The sequence below is a fragment of the Nyctibius grandis genome, chromosome 1 (assembly GCF_013368605.1).
Source record: "Nyctibius grandis isolate bNycGra1 chromosome 1, bNycGra1.pri, whole genome shotgun sequence".
NCBI lineage: Eukaryota > Metazoa > Chordata > Aves > Nyctibiiformes > Nyctibiidae > Nyctibius > Nyctibius grandis.
Window position 1 is genome coordinate 24,999,825 of NC_090658.1, and position 21,260 is coordinate 25,021,084.

At 40.2% G+C, this 21,260-nt stretch overlaps 1 protein-coding gene across 1 annotated transcript in view; it reads right to left on the reverse strand.

Annotated features, from left to right (window-relative positions):
* Nucleotides 1-17,452, reverse strand: part of RPS6KC1 (ribosomal protein S6 kinase C1) — a 92,980-nt gene extending 75,528 nt beyond the window's left edge. Inside the window, 3 exon segments of the mRNA XM_068406396.1 lie at nucleotides 7,948-8,068; nucleotides 12,487-12,522; nucleotides 17,309-17,452. Of these exon segments, the coding sequence (XP_068262497.1) occupies nucleotides 7,948-8,068; nucleotides 12,487-12,522; nucleotides 17,309-17,413 (262 nt within the window). The 5' untranslated portion in view covers nucleotides 17,414-17,452.
* Nucleotides 17,453-21,260: the final 3,808 nt, after the last annotated feature.

A 21,260-nucleotide genomic window follows, 5' to 3' on the forward strand; every position in this document is an offset into this window, starting at 1 on the left:
GCTTCCCAGGAGAAAGAACCCTTGGATTGCTACCTTAAATTCACATTCTTCACAATTGCACACAACTTATTTTAGCTTTTTATATCAACATCACTTTGTTGTTGAAACAGTTACAAGTTTACAAAAGGAAAAGGGCAGAGGTTAACAGTAATAATTGGAGGAGAATGGAACAGATATTGGAACAGCTATACAGAGGGGAAAAAAGGACTGGGAAGACAAGTTCAAGAAACAGTATTGCTATAACAGCATGACCAGAAAAATAAGAACCACCTGTGAGAGCTCTGTGGCATTAACCTTTGAAGAGGACAAAAGAAACATCGAATACAGAAGCAAAATTCATTTATACTCAGAGCAAGCAAAAAAATAATCCCAGAAGAAAGTATCAAAGCAGGATTCTTTCCAGAAATTCTTCAAGTAAATAGCTCCTGCCCATGTGGTACCAGAAAAAAGAAAATAAAACTAGAAAGACACACACATACTCACAAGATCACAAACAAAGCTTTTGGGGGTTATTTTTCCATGAAAGAAAAGGAAAGACATCTTTGGGCTAATTTTCAGCTGGATCGGTTCCGTGACTTGTTCACCCTGACCTTTCAGCTGTACAAACTTTAGCAGCCATACAAAAGAGTGAGAAACAAGCAAGCAGAAAGAAGGCAAAGGCAATGCTACCACGTTGAGCAGTAACACTGAAATCAGGCTCTATTAAACTGCTCATCAAACTTCTGTGCCTTCAGAGCAACACTGGTGGTGCATTAGGGCTTTTGCTTCATTCCACGCAAAATAGGACATCATGAAAAAACAACTTCCCTCAACAAAGCACAGCAGCATGAGCCTGTTAAATGAATCTACAAAATAACACGAACACTGTTAGAATGCAACAGAAAATCAATCGCAAAGTAGTAAACATCTAACAAGGCTAGAAACAGGTAACTTTAGCAATAAAGTAATTCTATAAAATATTTTTCCTGGTTTCCCAGGGATCTTTCCCCATTCTACTTCATCATCAAACCAAATAAAAACTAATTTTCCTCATCCACATCTTCTCAGGACTTCCACTGGGCACCAGATAGGACACGTCAGGACCAGCACTGCTAGGCTGAGCAGCGCATGTTCACCAATTGCCCACCCAGCTGCAAACCTCACGGGTATGAGCTGAGCCTGCCTGGCCCTTGGTAGCCCCACAGCACACACTCTCTTCTTACTCAGCTGCCATTTCACAGACTTTGCAGAAATATAATTACATTTGCAACTGCCTTCCCTCTCAAATTTAGCTGATATTAGCCACATGAGTAAGAGGTTTCACTTTCTGACAGCACAATTACATAAGCCTTATTTTCTTAGGAAGCTCAGCTAAAAAAAAAAAAAAAAAAAAAATATACATGTTTGAACAGAGCTGTTGAAACATTAGTCACTGTCACATTTTCCAGCTCATCAGCATCATGATACACTATCAGGACAACCACTTACAGAACTGGAGAACTTTGGGGGAAGGAAGAACATAATTCAGCACAGCTTTGTTCACAGACTATCTGGCATCTTGCTGGCAGTTTCATTCCCAGCCAACCCTGCCTAACTCCTTTCCCCTCTCCCTTTTTTTCATAATTTCAAGCAATCTTGCATTGCTCAACACTTTCATTAACACCCTTCTCAATCAGATCTTCAAAGGTGCTTAGATACCCAGCTGAGTCTTCATACCTTTCTATCAGGAATTCTTCTTGCATCTAAATCAATGTTACTTCCACTATTCTTTACATCTCTCAGACACATGAAAACTTCATTATAGGGATCATGTCTTTCCAGGGCTGTAGGACGTTTCAACTACAATCTTAGCATATAACAAATGCATCAGCACAGTCCTGCTATTCCTCCAGCAACAATCCATTCAAAATTTTTTATATACATGTAAACCAAATGTAAATTCCTGTAAAGAGAATTCACAATTCATTTTCTGGCGCAGACCTGAACAACAAAACACCTAGCAGGGCTTGTGTTCATGTTTATTAGTTTCTCGCAAGACTTCCAACTGTACATGAAACTTAATTCTTAAATGTGATACTTCATTTGGTATTTTCAAATCCAAAAAATATCCTTATCTGAGCTTTATAATGTGAATCATCTTTCTGACTCACTGCAAGTTATCAATAACGGTGGTTTTTTGGTTTCTTTTAGTCGGGAGGAAGAGTATTTTTTATACTAGAGTACATTTCTGCCGTTGTTAGATACAAGAAATGCTGAGAACAGATTCATCAGTATTTTGGTAAAATGCCATGTATAGCCAACATATGTGAATACTTAAAGCGTCCAACAAAAAAAGTAGTTTGAAAATACTGAAGAAATTATGTTGATGCATATTAGGTAGGAAAGGAGAGTAATCACTTCCCAGAAATAGGTATCATAATTGCTGCATAACAATTCAGAGAAGCTTTAACAGTTGGGTCTGTTGGGACATTGTAGATTCCCATGCTCCAGGTCATTATGTTTTCTCCATAAGACGGGTGGAAAACGTTCAAGTGAAGTGCAGAAAAAAGTGAAATTATTTCTTTTTCTCCACCCATAACAAGTTTCACGCTTTGATGTGAGCAGCTCTATTGTAACAGCATAAAAATACATGCACTTGCACTATACAATTTATCAAAAGCTGTGGTGTAAAACATGCGGTGCAGTTCAGTTCAGTTCTGCAGATGTGACAAGTCTTTGGTTGCATGAAATAGGGAAGTAGAGCATGACCCATTCATTTTTAAATACATCTCAGTTCTCCACACCATCTCCTGAAACTGAATGCTGAACTTGAGATTCTGTTCAGGTTTAATACTTCTATTACAACTAAGTTCGACTGTCAGAACAACCAATGCTCATTTTGTGAAGTGTACTCTCCACAAAACAATACATATACATTATTTAAAGCATAAAAAAATAAAATCAACAAGTTGCCAGCAACTACTGGCAATGCTTATTAGTAACTAGTTTAAAAGCTGCAACAAGTGGAACATCACCACAGGGAAGAAACACTGCAGAAATACTCCATTAAAGCAGCTTGAAAACAAAAGATCTTAATAGAGATGCACATTGCAGCTCACCATTAGCTGAACGAGACTGAAAACAAGTTTGTCAAAAACTCAAAATCTACTAAAATTACATTTTTTCTCTAGCACAAAAAAAATATTAGGATAAATGCTTTAAATTAAAATAAAACACACAGTGGCTATTATGTGTAGATGTGAGATGGAAGGATACACAGTAAAATTTTATGTTTTAAATAGAAAAATAATTCTTAAATTGAACAGCCAAACATTTCTATTCTTTTCAGCTATGTACCAATCATTTAGAATTTGTTTTTACATTACCTCCTCTTTCCTGTATTCTTCTGTGGCTCAGCTTCATTCAAATGTGGTGGGTTTTGTTTAGGTTTATTTTTCATTTCAAAGTGCTTTTTGTAAATAACTACATCGAATATTTCTGTAGATTTCCTTCACTTACAATGTACATTGTGGTCACTTTTGTTCATCAAATACAATAGAAGAAGGACGTCTTTCAGAAAGGATTTCACTCAAATCTTCCCTTGCTTACAGAGCTAGCATAAAAACAGCTAATTTGCATTTCTGGCAATTTAAAATTATTTAAGATATTAGAAGCCTACACTCTCTTCCACCCTGATTTTCTTTTCACCCCTCTCTTTCCTCCCCTATGAATAGCTACCGGATCTTCTGCCCAAAATTAAATTATGCTTTGCAAATATTATCTTTTTAAATAACTTGCCCAGTGAGCACTCTACTCTGTAGATCAGATACAAAATCATCTCAGGATGAAAATAATACTACATTATTTAACCATTAGTGTACAAGTTCTGACATCACAGCAACAGTTACCCCACTTCCAACTTCCTAAATAAGCAAAAATAAGCAGACATAAAAGTTGGATACAATTTAGCTGATGTGAAAGACTGTTTAAACCAGGAATTTTACCTAGCTCTGTGCAGAGAACCATGAAATCTGCATCACAGTTCAGCTTCCTTGCCTCTCACTCAGCTGGTCCACACAACAAGGGGTTAAGTCAGAGCTCCCCCAAAGCTGTAGGGCAGTTTGGACTTGGGTTATAAGCTAACTTCAACTTGTTCAAAGCTGTTCATGTTAGCATACTCCTTAAAGCATCTCAGTGCCATGCCTACATGCAGTAGTCATCAAGAATAAACACAGTAGCACTAAGCAACAAAAATTACAAGTCTGTGGCAGTACTTGGTCCAGAAACATCAAAAGGAAAATTTGTGCTTTCCAGGCTGAGGTTTTGCCCCCCGGGGAGTTTCATACGGTTTCTCCAGCACTCAAGGTAAAGGAGGGCAGCCAGTAAACACGGCTACAGAACCATAACCCTGGGTGGTACTGTAGTGCTGTCACACAAAGTGGTGGGGAAAAAAGGCTGACTAAACCACCTCAGTTTTGGCACTTTCCAAACTGACTGGCTTGACTATCCCAAAGTAATAGCAAATGCCAAAAAACCCACGCCAAAAAGCATAATACAGCAAAAAAAGTAGAATATATTAAAAAAACCCAACCCACAAAAAAAAAAACCCCAAGCACAACAAAAAAAAAATCACCACACAACAACAAAAAACTAAAAATGCAGCAAAACCATGAAAGTGCACAAAAGCTAATGCTAAAAGCATGCAAAAACACTAAAAATGTTTTTGCACATTTTTCCATGTGAAGCATGAGTAGATGCATGCCAAAAACCGCCAAAAGCATACCGGATGCTAAAAAACATACTAAAATCGTGACACAGGGAAAAAAAAAAGTACAAAACCATGCAATAGATGCATACCAAAAGATGTGAAACACATGCTGAATGCTAAAACATGCTAATGTGAGACACAGAGAAAAAACATGGGAAAATATGCTCTAGATGTATGCCCAACACCACTAAAAATGCTACACACAAAAAACCTGCAAAAATCGGTGCTAGATGCATGTCAAAACACACCAAACACTGGCTGGATGCTAAAACGTGCACAACACATGGAAAAAGCATGCAAAAACATGTATGAAAACATGGAAAAAAAACAGGCACAACATATGGAAAAAGTGGAAATACACACAAAAGCATGCACTACACACATGGCAAAAGACATCAAACATGCTGAACACTAAAAATGTTAAAACAACACAGAAAAAACACAAAAAAAAGCACATGGTAGCAGGATGCAAAAAAAGAAAGGCAAACCCATGCTGGATGCTAAAAACACTTAAAAGTACATCATAGATGCACACCAAAAAAATGCAGTAAGTGTGGTATATGTTTAAAAACCCACCAAAACATATTAGAAACAACGTGCCAATGGAAAAGAACACTGCAGCAATGCCTCAGAAACAAAAAAAAAAGCATTCCAAAAAAAGGTGCAAAAAACTTGGCAAAAAAAAGAGTGCATGGGAGATGCACGCCAAAAAACGCCAAACATGCTGGATGCTCAAACATCACTGCAGCAATGCCAAACGTGCCGTGGCAAAGCTTTAGGAACCAAAACCTACACCAAAAAAACATGCAGAATCCACACCAGAAACCTTGCCAAAAAAAGAGCACATGGTAGATGCATTCCAAAAAAAATGCCAAACAGGCTGGACACTAAACGCCACACAAGGTGCATACAAAAACCATAAACACAGGCTGAATCCTATAAAAAAACGTAAACAAAAAAAAAACCCACCAACCACACTGAAGCAACTTGTAAACACCATGGAAAGGCCTTAATAACCCCCAAAACACCTTAGATACTGAAAAGCCTGCCCAAAAACACCTTAGAAGATGACAAGCCTGCCCAAAAGCACATTAAAAAAAAAAGAGTACATGGTAGACACATGCCAAAAAAAATGCCAAACATGCTGGAAGCTTAAAAACCTGTTAAAATGCCCAATAACTCTATGTGGTAGATGTATGCTAAAAAAACACCAAATATACTGGACACACAAAACACCACCAAATAACTCTTAAAAACCCACTGAAAATTATGCAGTATATGCAGGTAAAAAAAAAAAAAAACAAAAAAAAACACCACACCAAAGAAATCCTGGACAGAAATAACATTGTAGCCATGTCCTGGGAACCAAAACCACACCTAAAAATGCCCCAAATCCACACCAGAAACCTTGCCAAAAAAGAGAGCACATGGCAGATGCAAGCCAAAAAACACCAAACACCACAGGAAGTATATACAAAAAAACGTAACACTGGATGCTTAAAAAAAAAAAAAACAAACTACCACCAAACCAACTTGTAAACTCCATGGAAATGCCTTAGTAACCCCAAAAACACCTCACAACAAAAAAGCCCACCAAAACCGCCTTGGAAACCAAAAAGCCTGCCAAAAACCACATCAAAAACAGCATGTGGTAGATTCATGCCAAAAAAACACCAAACATGTTGGATGCTTAAAAACCTGTTAAAATGACCAATAATTTCATGTGGTAGGTGCATGCAAAGAAATGCCAAATACATGTTGGGCACAAAAAAAAAATCCACTAAAAGGCAGCACCAAATCCATTCTGCACAGTTAGCAATGCCTTAGAAAAACCTGCAGAAACTTGTGTGGTGGTACCCACACACCAAAAAAAACACCAAAGAAAGCCTGGACATAAAGATCGCCACAGCCGTGCCTTAGGAAACAAAAAACACAACAAAAAATGCCCCAAATCCACATCAGAAACCTTGCCAAAAAAAAAAAAAAAGAGCACATGGGAGAGGCATGCCAAAAAACACCACACACCATGCTAGGTGCATACCAGAAAAAAGCATTATTGCAGGCTGAGGGCTTTAAAAAAATAATACACTGGAACAACTCGTAAATGCCATGGAAACGCCTTAGTAACCCCAAAAGCACTTTAGAAACCAAAAAGCTCACCCAAAACCAAACCAAGACTGCATGGTAGATGCATGCAAAGAAATGCTAAACACTTATTGGACACCTAAAAAAAATGTTAAAATGCTTAGAAAAAAGGCTCAAAAGCACGTGGTAGATGCACACCAAAAAGCACCAAACCCAAACCCATTCCAGACAGTTAACACCTTAGAAAAACCTCAGAAACACTCACAATGCACATGGTAGATGCATGCAAAAAAGACACCAAACATGCTGGACATGTTAAAAAATGCTGAAAAACACTTAAAAGCCCACTGGATATTGTGCAATAAAAAAAACACCAGTTTGTGCTGAACACAAAGAGCACACACTAAAAAAAACAACAAAAAAAACCCACCGCTAAAATAAACACAAGACACTGCTAAAAAAAGTGTGGAGTTCTATATGGAGTCATACCACTTCACTGGAAGTCCACCTATAGCTCATTCATGATGACACATACATCAGGATTAAGTTAAGACCTTCGGCTTTTAAGAGCTAATTACTTTTTGCCACGTTTCTCATGTAGAGTCACAATCCTCTTATGGGTTGTTTCGGTGAAATAGTTAACTGCTATACGTATAACTGATCTCAAAAGCCTAGCTAGATAAAACTGACAATTACAATCAAATTCCTAAAATAAAAAATTCTTTTCTTCAACAACCACTTGATACTTTACTATAACTCATCACTAAAAATCACAGACAGCTCATATATTAAAATCTTTGTTCGGTGTTCAAGTGCTGTTCACAAAGCTAATACAGACTTCATGCTCCTGAAAACGGGGAATGTATGTTGTAAAGATATAGAACATACACATCAATAAATATTTGAGCTAACAGCTCTAACATGGAAGCAAGGACATAACTACCCCTGTTAAAAAAACAAATAAAAAGTATCAAGCTATGATGCCAGCACACCTACAAGTAAGACACAACAAACCAAAAAGCTCAGTAGTAAAAGCACATGGAAGAGAGTTCCAGGCAGCTACAAAACAAGATGTATTTATAGATATTGAGTCATCAAAGAATTCCATCAGCAAATCAGGAAGAAATTATGCTTACCAAATACTATCGCTTTGGCAAAAGGTGGAAAGAGTTCTGTGTGTCTGCATAGGTTTTTATGAATTTGCCAGAGATCTTTGTGCAGTTTCTTAAAGTCACTGTATCTCTTCCAAACCACTATCTGAAGAACAGAAAGGGGAGAGAAGTATTAGTGAAGTTCATTGTTCACATTGCACCACACCACAAACACATTTTTTAAGCAAATCAGACCACTGCCTTCAGCAAATATGCTTAACAAAAATATACAATCTGAACTGCCAACTGTAACAGCCATAAAAAAAAAAACCTGGTCATTATCTGTCCTTAACCCCCATTTTGGCTAACAAGACTACAGTGCATAGAAAAAAATATGTAGTAAAAGCTGAAAGAAGGAAACAGACAGGGCAAAGGCAGCACTGTTTCAGTCACACTGAGATCCAGAGCTACACAGGGAACAAGAGAGGAAAAAATGCTGAACAGTAGTGTTGCACCACCCAACACTCAATAGCATGCTGTGCTTGGCGCAGCTGCAGGTATTGGGAAGAGACACAACAGCAAAAGAGAAAATGAGGGAAGAGAAATCAATACAAGTAAGGGATTCTTAAGGACAGCACATTAAGCACCTAGGACTACAAACCAGCTCATAATTTGTTTATGTAAAATGGTGATCAGGCCCATATTTTAAATTGTTTATTACTAATAACCCTGATCAAAAATTGAATATGTTCCTTTTGTAATCTAGACAAAATCTCCAACTTCAGGAATGCAAAGACAGCATTGGTTCATTACACCAGCTTTTCCTGATCCATTCTTTCCAGAAAGAAGTAGCCATCTCCCAGCCAGGTTCCTCGCAGACAGGTATCTACCTTATCCTTCTTCCATCCCATTCTTTTTATTCTTTCCATTCAAGGAAGGAAGAGAACCCAAGAGGAAAGTCAGGCCAGGGAAAGAACTGAGCAACAAAATTTACACCTGACTGCTAACAGGTTTGCTATCAGGATGAGAAAAATTAACAAAGACATTTTATATATTTGCCTCAGTTTTGGACAGACTCACTAAGCCACATAATAAACCTCAACACTAACGTGAAGTGATTAAAGTAGAACGGGGGGGGAAAAAAAGAGATACTGCGATGCAGTCAGCAGTTGATTCCAGTGTTCCATCAGTCAAATGTCTCAATTAGCTTAATACAACTAACCACAATTTAAAAGATTCCATATATTTCTGACTGATTTAACAGGTTGCCTTCTCATGAGCAATGGTAATTGAAAAACTACTTTTTTCAAGCAAACTAGATTTAGAGCTAAAAGGTTTAATTTTAGAGGGGTTTTTTTGTTGTCATTGTTTTGTTGGAGTTTTGGAGGAGTTTTGTTTGGGTTTTTTTAAGCACTATGGTCAGAGGCCTTCTAAGTTTCAGCAGATGCAAGTCCTACCTACAGAACAACGCAGATATAAGGTAACTGCACTGTTAACAGTGGACATGCAAAGCTTTAATATGACAACTCTATCCACCTTATAAACTTAGCTATACTGAAACTAGCAGTCCTGATTCAGCCCCAGCTATTGTGCACACATTTTCAGGACTCAACTACAACTACTACTTGGTAGAGTCCATCAGCCAAGGGAAGAAAAATCAGAATCTCTCAAGAAGGCCAACTAGTTGTTTTGCTATCAGAAACAATAATTTTTTATTGCTGTACTTCCATCTAATCCAATTTCCAGAAAGTGGATGATTAGCACTTCTCTAGCAGCGTGCATATAGTACAGAAAAACACTTAAGATGGTGAAGTCTTGAAACATCAATTTACTGTATTGTCAGTACTTGGAGATATCGTGAAAAGCTTCCAGAAAATAAGAGCATGAGATTCCATTTCACTAAAAAAGTATCATTTTTTACCACTGCAAGTCATCTCCCAATAGCCAAGAGGAAAAAAGTATCCATAAGTAGCTTGCATAGCAGAAGCAGTCAAGGTCATCCTAAAACCTTTCACAAGCTCATGGAAATCATGCCTTCGCATGCATGCGGCTCAGCGAAGTTAGCAAAGTTCCCACTCTAACATATTCATTAGAAATCAGATCTGGAGGAAAGACACATTGTACTTTAAGGCCCAACGAAGCACAGCAAGTATATCATAAAACATATGTTAACATTTGTAATGCAATAAGGTGCTTGTCATGGCTAGAGCCAGTAGATCTCTCTTAACGCATGCGACTCATCTGTTCCACAATGAACAATCCTTTCTCCTCTGTGAATGAGTAAGAGAAAAAAACACAAGGCTACCCTAGCTACAATTGCCTCACCAGCCATGTTGCCACCATCGAACCCCAGAAGCAAGGAAATTAAAGTTGAGTACACTAGCCTTTCTCTATCTATTAACTCCTCCATGCACAACTTCAGGTTAACTTCTTTCACCCTTTTGAGAAGAAAGCCCTTACAAGGTTATCTTCCTTCCCGTCCCAGCAACAACAGTTGAGGATATCCTGAATTGCAATTGGCTGCAGTGGGAGAGATGCTGTATTTAAGGCTTGTATCCCAATGGGCAGTTAAAAGAGGTGACAGAAAACTGGCAAGTAGAGTTGAGGTCACAGCACACAGCCTTACGTGGAGTTGTAAATATGTAATGCATGTATTACCATCACAGCAGTGACATTAAAAGAAACTTCTGACTGAGCAGGCAGGCATAGCTAAGTGGTCCTATATGGGTGCGGGAAGCGGGTTGCATGAGACAGATAGTAAAGCAACAGGGCAGTTGTGTGCACAGAATTTTGTCTATTGAATTTCTAATTGAGCATTCTGGAAAACCGAGGTAAATTTATTTTCAGTGGGGACAGGTTAGGAGCATATTCTTTTTCTTTCAAAGGGTGCCCACAATTCTTTTCTATCATAAGAAGCCAGTATAACAGAAAAGCTCCCAAAGTATGTGGTTTTCTGACTACAATTCACCCTTATGGCAATTACCATCTAGGATATTCCTTTTAGCAACTAAGTACTTTCAGATGCTTGCTTATAACAGAATCACACCACACCTAACATGCCATCACATGCAAAATAATTAATTTGGTACAATGAAGGGTGGAAAAGGGCAATCATCAACAAGTTCATAGCACATTTATGTCTCCTTATTGTCTAGAGTATATGGAACTCTGCATCGCTAACCTACAACCACAGATCAAAGCAACGACCAAAGCAACAACTAGAAGATATGGTTTTGCTCTTATTTCAAAAATACTTAACATATTCATGCAATACTCTAGCTGAAAGACACTTACACTATATTTTTCTGATGAATGGCTCATCAACAGCTGCTATAAAGTGTTTTTCCCACAAATGAAGATTAAGGTAATGGCAGAATGTGCTCATGGATAGGTTCAATTCAGGAGTCTCCCTGGAAAAGGTGAACATCAAGCTACAAACTACAGTAATGCAGTCTAAAACTAGATCCATGATCATCTCTGATTCTGACAGGCTATTTTGATCTTCTAGAGATTAAAAAAAATGCAAAAAGCATGAATGCTCCTGTTCGTCTGATTCTTAAAATTTCAAAAGAAGGATGCAACAAAGGGGTGTTAGGTGTATTAGCCAATTCTCACCTCTGCCAAGCCACTAATCAGTAACTCATGTTTGACCACACAGAGATGCAATGAACTCATTTATGGGCTCTTCTTTCATCAACTATCCAGGTTCTCCTCAACTGTAGTAAGAGACTGCACCAGAAATTGAACATATGCATATGTTACACAATGTCTGAAAAGCCATAAGGTTGTGCTTTTGAAGGAAGATTTTGCATATACATAGTATACTAGTATCAATCAAGAGGGGGGAAAAAAAGTTTTTTAATCTAAAAAAAACAAAACAAAACAAAAACACACAACCCACACACGCATGACGTATTTCTTTGTCTCAATAAAACAGTTCCTGACAGTCTTTGGGGTATTAAAGAGGCACAAGAATACAGCAGACCCTTATTCAAAGCCTTTTCAGAAGAGGCAAAGAGTAAGCAATTTAAAAGTTTAATCAAAGTATATCACTGGAAAATACTAAAGGAGCCTCAGAGCGACAGGCATAATATATGACTTGCAGTCTAATCTCTCTCAACTACTCCTACAGTCCTCCATTTTCCCTCTTCGCTAATAAAGAGTAATGATGTAGGCTTTTCAGTGAAGCATTGGTTAAAGGGGAAAAGAGTACCTACAGCTGAGACCTAAGGCTCGGATTGTGGACTGATCTCTAATTTTACCAGTAGGAGTTAAGTAACCATCAATTTGCCAATTCCAGCCCTGAGAAAAGAGCTTGCAAAGTTATCAAAGCAGTTTTGTCATCAAAAGACTCTTTACTCCCTAAGACTGTTTCAAGTCATGATTCATCACTGAGGGATGAACTGCAACATGTTACACCCGCTACTGTTTTCAACTATGAACCTAAAGACAAACTGAAACACACAAAAAACTGTTTGCTCAATTACAATGACAAAACACACAGAAATTGCTAAATTATATCAAAGATGCTTCAAAAGGCATAGTGTGATACACAGAGACATTTGCACAAGTTTAAACTGTTACCTCCTGGACATCCTCTGGATTTTTTCTTGAAACAATCTGAAAAGCAAAACAAACAAACAAAAAAAACGTATAAGTGCTTGGATTTTCAGTTTGCAAGTTACAAAGAGTAACACAATGATTTGCTGCTGAAGAGAAAAATCTGGAAAAAAGCAAACAGTTGCATGTTCCTCTGCGCTCAGAAATGTTTGCATTTCGTTTTAGGGAAGTCTAATATCCAAATACAACACAGTAAGGTATCTTAGCAGCTGAGTCATTTGCTGTAATTAGAAATAAAGATGTACATTCTAGGCAGAATGGCACAGAAGGCATCTCACAAAGCTACGTAGAGCACACCCCCCTCATCTTTCCAGTCTCTTCCCATTAATTCATATTAGGGCCACATTACTCCCAATAAGCAGAGCTAATTAAGGCTACTTGGCTTAATATAAGCTACACAGAACCTCACTGTGAATGTGAGGCTTTGCATTTACTAAGACAGTATTTCCACTTTACTTACAACCATCAACGGGCACACGTCTGACTCTATCCTTGTGTATTTGCTTCTCCTTAAACACTCTTTGCCTAATCAATTATAGATGACTTTGTCCAGAAGAAAATTGCAGTGAAAATGAGGCTTGGCTACACACCATAAAGAAGCCTGTATTTTATTAGGATTTTTTTCTTTACATAAATATTGATCGCAAAAGCCTTTGTAATCCAAGTCCTGTATTGGGCTTATAAACAGCAGTAAGAGCATATCCACAGACAAACAAATCAAATAAAGACATCTTTAATTCATAACTTCAATTATCTTGTGCAAGTCAGTATATCCTTCATTATAACTCAGTCAAAGCTGTTTAACAAAATAATTAGCCTATTGTTAGCTAAAGCAAAATAGGGCATTCTCAATCCAAACTGAGACAATCCACACAATGTCACACCCGAGAATAATTAATGCTGTGAATAGGTGATACATATAGGCAAGCACAAGGAGTCCACGCTGCCTGCGCCCTAGAGACTAAAACACCATCCTGCTGTACTGCAAGCACCACACAGCTGCTGCTCTAAGATAGAAGTCACTGAATCTACACTTTCGTCTTGCTAAGTGACAATAGCATACCCCTCGTGCTCCCCGCAAACTAGCTCTCTTCCTCCCTTTCATCTTTCAAGAATTCTTGCCAAAGCCTCCCAGATTTCTTAACATCCATTTGCTACACAGACCAGCCACTGTAATCTTTCACGCATTTTGCAGGAGACAAGACAGAAAAGAGAAGTGGTATCTTCTCTAGCAATCTCCCAAAAGACCTAAAACATTTTCCCTCACAAGTCTAAGTTCTTTCTCTCACCTTGCACATCAAAGTCCTCTTCTTCCAGCGTAGTCTACATCGATAAAACCTTCCTCAACTTTTCCTCAGTCTTGAGTAATCTAACGTTTGGCAACTTTACCAAATTTTAACCTTGGTGGCTCTTGCTCCTTCATTCACTACCAGACAGTTCATACATACAATTGGTGAAATATTTCTAACCTTTTTTTCTAATAGATGGCATACTTGATGCAAGGAGCCTGTAGAGCTGTGGGAAGAAGATATCATAGGCATGGCTACACATCACAGACGAACACCAAAGGGCACACACCAACTGCTTTGCTTTGCAGTTCACCTTTAGTTAAAGCCTTGCAACAGTTTTGGCAGCTAGGTAAGTTACCAGATGGGCAGAAGGAGACCCAGAGAGATGAGTAATTACCCAGCCAGTTAGTAAGAATCTGGAATAAAACCCAGAGGCCCTGTTTCACACTTGTTCTAATGTTACATCGCCTTCTATATCTACCAGCCATGCCAACTTTAAGTCAGTACGTAATAATTTATGTGTTGTCCTACTTTGTTCTTCATATCCTTTTCTGAAGGTCAGCCTCAGAACAGGTCTGCCCCTTCAATCCGACCTATAATCAACCTAGAGACTTGGCAAAGATGATCCAATTCCCCAAATTTTCAGTGCACTTTTTCAATCCTCCTACAAGGATCAATGCAGCCAGCAGCTTCTGCAAATCTGTAATGCAAGCAACTTTAATCTATTTTTACGAATATCATTAGGATACCCACCAATCACCTAAGCAATGCATAATTACTGTGTTAGGCTCTGAAAACAGAGATCCTACAAGGATCCTCACCATCAAACGAAGTATTTCAGATTATCCTGTTCCTGTCCTGACCTGCAGATATCCAACATAACTCATTAGAATTTTAATTATAATTAATAATGGTAATCTTCTAAATTATCTGAACTTTTATTAGTGGCCTATATTTTCAGATATCACTGAAGAACACTCCTTGTATCACAACTTGCTGATATCTCTTTCTGTTCTTTAAGCCTTTGGAAATGGACCTAAAAAAGCCAATATTAATTTAATCTTGCCTGCACTCACAATTATTTCACAGTTTACAAGTAAATAAAATATATATTCTCTGCTACACAAACAAAATCTTTAAAAAAAAAACTGCAGTAAGGATAGACCACCTTAGCACTCAGAAGAGACTGCATGGGCAGTTGTGCCTTTGGGTCAGATGTTTCAGACACAGTAAACAAGTGCTTTCTCATTCATGATTATTAATCTATCATTATAATGGAACAGCAAGTTCCTTTAACTTAACTTAGTTGCACAAAGGATTCACCTGTACACCACTGAAAGGAACCAGGTATCTCCACTAGCATGTTCCAAGTACCCTAGATCTCAGTCAGAAGGGTATTCAATACAATGGGAAGATCCACCTCACTTTTTTCCTGGTGGTCCCCCAAAGCTGCTGAGCATCAGTTCAGCAGGTACAGCTGTGGTGCTGCAATATCAACCATGGAGCCAGATCACCACAGGAACAGGAGGGAGGAACAGGAAGAGAGAAAAAGGGAAGGTAACAGATACGTACATTGAATTATTTTTAAATCATTTTGTTCAGCACCTAACTCCCCAAATCCTCACTTCAAGTACTACATAACAGATTACCAGATAGAGCCCTACTGAAACAAAAGTTACTTATACTTCTACATTTGTGAATCCAAAGCATCCTTTGCTGCACAAAAAATATTCTTTCACTTTGAGGATTTCGGATATCAAAACACACTGAAGAACTAATGATCTCTGGTTAGCTCAGTTTAATCTGGACAGCTCACAGACGGATCAGCTCCTTGCTCTGTACTAAACCACACACAGCTCACTGCCTGATTCACTGCCTGATTCTGCACCATCTCTTGCTTGGAAAGGCAGCAGCACATCTACAAGTTATGGGACACGGAGAAAGAGTGACATTCCTCACTAGTTAGCCACGACTTGCTTTTGAACAATTTTGCATAAACGAAAATATTGCAGAGCATTTTAACTGGGTTTAGCCAGTAAGAACAAAGTCACCAGAGTAAAATAAGCACAAGTCTTGGCTCATTCCTATTACTCCCTATTGCACTGACACAACTTTTTAAAACACACACACACGCACACTAAGCCCACCATGAGCTACTGCAGAAAGATGTGATGGCACTGTTCTCCTCCACGCCTCTATCTCAAAAAGGCTTTTTCACAGGGGAAAACAACTCTTTTTTTTTTTTTTTTTTTTTTGCTCTTAACAAATACTACGTTTTATTGGACTATAAGGAATGTTTTAAACATGTCCCATATTTGTGTTCAGTTGATTTGTATACATATATTTGACAAAAAAGAATAAAAAAAAATTTTTTAATTTCACAGGTCACACAAAGTGATCATACTCAAACAACCTGAGAGCTACAACATATATACATATACAGAATGTTGTATTCTTTGAATTAAGAGATGGGTGCATATAAACATACGTTGCTCTCACGGGCAGAATGTCTACAGCTGCAGTAACTACAAGATCACGGGTCATTTAAATAAACTCTGTCCCTCACTGACACTTTCTGATGATCTCGATATACCCCACCATATCTGTGACCTGAACTGCCACTCCTCTTGCACCTACCTCCACATTATTTACTTACTCCCCCTCCCTCTCTCGCTTAAATAGGAAAGTAGAGGAGAAAAGAAAGCAAGGGATTTCCCTAGGGGAACAGAAGGAGCTTTCAGCAAAACTAGCACCAAGCCAGATCTCCCAATACCCAGTTATCTGCTGCAGTTTTCCTTCTTCTCCTACTAGGCCTCTCTTATTCACCCAGATCCTCTTCTGCCCAAATGGGGTTGAACCCTGGGCACACGCAGCCCTTAAGAAAGGGGGTGTCCAAATATTCTTCAATTCAAACAGCTCTGCGCCTCCACCACAGGCGTGCTGTCCCTACGCACCCTGCTCCCTCATTCTTCCTCCGGAGCTGACTGCGCTGTGGGGCACGCAAGGAGACAGAGCAATCCGACCGTAACCTCCCCGAGAGATTCTGGGGAGAAGACGGGGGAAAAAAAGAAAGCCGGAGTTGTTTGGTTTAAAGCTATTCTCGTATGCCCTGCAACAAACAGGAAAGAAATTGACAGTAAATCGCAACGCGCGTTTGAGGTAATTACAACGTCATGTGAAGTTTGCAGGAGGCGACCGAGGTTCAGCTTAGGAGCGGCCGCCGTGCCCCCACCTTCCCCCCCTCCCACCCGTGTCCCTCAGGGGGGTTTCCACGTCGCGACCGGCCCGATCCGCCCAGGGCACGCCGGGATCCCCATCGGCAGCCCGGCCACAGGCTCTATTCCACACACAGCGGCGGCTTTAAAGACCAAATCACGGGCAGGCCGGGCGCGGGGGCCGGAGGAGGCGAGGGGCAGGGCGGCGGCCCGCGGCGCCCCGGGCGGCCGGCACGGAGGAGGCCGGGGCCGAGGCCGGGGCCCGGCCGGGCGCTGACTCACCCGCGCCGTGACCTTGTAGACGGTGTGCCCGCGGGGGTGCCGCCGCGGCTCCGTCACCGTGTAGAAGCGGACCAGGTCCCCGCCGCGCTCCCGCGGGCTCAGCATCCTGGCCCCCCCCGCCGCAACGCCGCCGCGCCGGGCCCCGACCGAGGCGGAAGCGGCGCACAGGAACGCCCCGCCCCGCCCGGGCGGTGCCGGGGGCCTGGCCGGGCCCGCCCCGCCTCGCCGTGAGGGTCCTGCCCGGGTGCTCCTGAGTGGTCTTTAACAGGGTTTGGGGGATGCGCCGAGGCTGAGCCAGAGGCGGCTCCGAGCGGTGCCCGGCCGCCGCAGCCGCCGGGGTGCTGGAGGGCCCCGGCCTGGCCGGGCCCTCTCCCTCCCACACGGCTTCGCGCTGCCGGTTTTGAGTATCCCCGGTTCCGAACAGGCGGCTTGGATGTGGCCGCCTTTGCCGGACCCTGGGGGTCTTTATGGCGCGGATGAGGCCAAGGTGTCATGGTCAAGCCAGCGAGGCACAGCCCTGCGGCAGCCCAGCCCTGTACAAGGGGTTCTGCCAGGGCAGGGCTGTGAGGGATTGACACCCAGCAGCGACCACCCAGCCCCGTGCAAATCCAGGCGCCCCATGACAGCTGCAGACCCTCCACTGACAGAGCTGGTACACCGCTTCCAGCGTTTGCCCTGGGCTACTTTAAGATACGCTGCCCTAAATCTAAAGGCCTGTAACGCAGAAATGACTCACGGATTTTAAAGAGGAATGTTAACAGAAAGGCAAGTTTAATGGTTACCGAATCACCATGCGTTGCGTTCCGTGTCTTCTCCAGATTCTTTAAGCTGTACCTGGACTTCTCCCTGAAGATGGGCTCTCGTGTGCGCACAGGTCTGCGAAACACTTTGGTGTGAGGAAACTCTCCAGGGTTGGAGGTGCACTGCTTCAGCCCAAAGGCGCGCAGCTTTGCGCTGCAAGATGTTCTCCTTTCAAGGATTCGTAAGATTACAGGTACCTTCGCTTACTTGGCTGTAGTGGGATCTGCACCAACGCAGATCTATACAAATACAGATCAAGCTTCAGAGTATATGAACTGTTAAGATTATTTTCTTTTTTTTTATCACTGTGTTTTCATTCATTTAATAGCAGATGTTAAAAAATCAGCTTTTCATTACCAGGCTATTAATATCTCTGATCTCATGCAAGTCTTTGACATAAAGAAAAATACTTAATTGCTTTTCTTTGTAAAAGATGAGAGAGTCTTGTCCTGAAGCTCATAGTAAGCAAGTGTCTCCTTTGAGGATGACTGAACTGCATCGTTAATCTTTACAACATTCGCAATTATACCTATGTAAATTAACGCTCTTCTTCTATATACACACTGATTTTCTGAGTTCCTGACCACATTCACTTCTACAGATCTGGAAGCACAAGCTCACCTTTGAGTCCTTCTAAGCAGTTTGAGTGTTGTACTGTTTGGCAGTATTGCAGGAGTTTCACCTCTTCCTTATTCCTAGCGATTACAAGATTAGTGTTACTCTTAATTTGGACACTGCCCTCACTCAATTCGTATTATAATGGGAATTCCAACCTGCATACCAGATGCAAACATGCAGAGTCAGGGAAACAGGCATGAGTGGACCAGCTGTTCCTCTCCCAGGGCTGGCCTGACAGAAAACACTTGATTTGACAACCCCGGAGAGCCCAGCAAAGTCAAGGCAGAAGAGCTCCAAACAGACATGTTCTAGCATCCAGATACAGCTGCTTCTTTGAATAGTGCTATCCTAGAGAAAAGTCGTTTTCTGTGGGAGAACACAATGACTCTTCCTAACATGTCACAGGGCCAAAACAGTCCAAATGTGAGTTTTATAGCATCCTGCCTCTCTTTTTTTTTTTTTTTAATTAATTTGACATTCCCAGCTATCAAGTTACTAGAAAGATTCTTTATCCTTTTTTTCTCTCTCAGAATTGCTTGTTAGGTCTAGTCTATTTTGCATGGGGAACATTTTCTTAAGGAATGGAGAAGAGAAAGGACATTGATTCTTAGAAGCTCACTTGCCACTCTCACTTGTCTTCTGAGAGAGGAAGAGTGTGTCTTTTACATCTTTTGACAAGGTATTGGTACACCTGACTTCATGGAAGTGACTATCAAAAGGAGCACCTCAGAGATAATTTGGTCTTGATCATCATTCTTCCAAAGCAAGTTTCTGAGTCCCAAAGCTAAGAGATACACATCAAACTCCATTAGATAGTGACTGTTTTCTTACACCAATGATTATGCAAATGAAGTTTCATTGAAAGAGACTTTCCAATAAGATATCTTCTGTTTGGAGGAATTTTAATGTACAAATGAGGGAACCTAATCTGATGTTTGTTTAGATCTGAAATGAAGGGTTTGGACAGAACGATCTCAAGAATACTTTTTTTATTCTCATTTTCTCTAATTTTAGCTATAGGAGGCTTGCAGCTGCTCAGATGTAGTGGCATCACATCCAAAAAACCAAACAGCTAGTTGAAAATACACTTTCTCAAGTAAACAAGGAACATTTTCTAGCGTGGTATACTACCTATTTGATACATCATGCAGCTCATATAACCCTCTAGTGTAATAAAATGATTAGACAACCAGTTCTGGTATAAATTTGCTTATGAAGCAGCACTAGCTTGTAACATCTCATAAAATGTGGTAGTTTTGAGGTTTTAATGGTGTTAACAGACATCAATAGGACTGAAACCATCATTGACTAATCCCTGATGAATTATATAAGAGATCTCATTTAAATTTCAATAACCAACTGATGAATCTTCTGAGAAAATATTCCATCATCTTGAAATGCTGTCTGACTCAAAAGTTTGCAATTTTGTGGAAGAAGGAAGGGAAGCAGTAGGAGTAAAGAGCAAGACAGAGGAGAGTATATTGCAACTGTATAACTCCATGGCTGAATCAAGAAGGACAATAAAAATAGTCAGATATATGGAATAGCTTCTTCATGCGGAGCAATGGAGTAGTCTGAGATTTTTCAGCATGGAAGAAGGAACAAAGTGAGGGGACATGATAGTGGTCCGTAAAATCATGAGTGGCATGGAGAAGATGGATGGAGATGGACTGTTCAGTCTCTCTTAACACAAGAACCAGAGGCCAATGAAGCTGGTATGAATAAGGTCATAATAATAATAAAATAGTTCTTCACATAATGAGTGCTAGACCTGCAGGACTCTTGCCAAAAGATGTTGCTGACGCAGAAAGTTCACAAATTCAAGTACTTGGGGGAGAGAGTCACTGAAAGTAACTAAAGAGAAACACATCAGGCTTAGGAAATCTACCGAGCTGAAAACAGCTAGAGGCAGGGAGAGTGTTCATTTGAAGTTTGCCCAGCTCCTGCACATCTCTAGGCATCTGCTGCTAACTGCTTTTAGAAAGCAGGAAACTGAGCTCAGTGGACCATTGATGTGAAAAACCATGGCTGTTCTTGTGTGCAGTATAATCAATCAAAACATCCCTCAGTGAGTCAGTAGCCTGCATTCACTAGGGAGTTTCGAAAGCTCAAATGACTCATAAAATAATTTGGCTTCTAGTTACAAATCAGAATTTGGAGATACCTGTTTTGAAGAATAACTCTTAACATGGTATAGCCAACCTAGATACACAAAATAATATTTAGAGGAGAGTAAACAATCCGCAATTAAGTGTTACTGGCTTATTAAGACTTTCTTAGGTCAAGGCAAGAACTAATAGCAACATTGAGATGAGAAACAATTTGCATCATATTAATAGGTTAATCTTTTTCTTATCTTCGGTTACACAATTAACTTTTATGTTTATCGGCATATCTTCCTTTTCATTAAGGCCTAGCTTAAAAAAAAACCAAAGTTTCACCCCTTCCCTTTTTCCAGCATCACTACTGAGATTACTATTATGTAAAAACCTCTGAAGCGACAAAGTAACTTGGGTGTCTTCTGCAGGTCAAA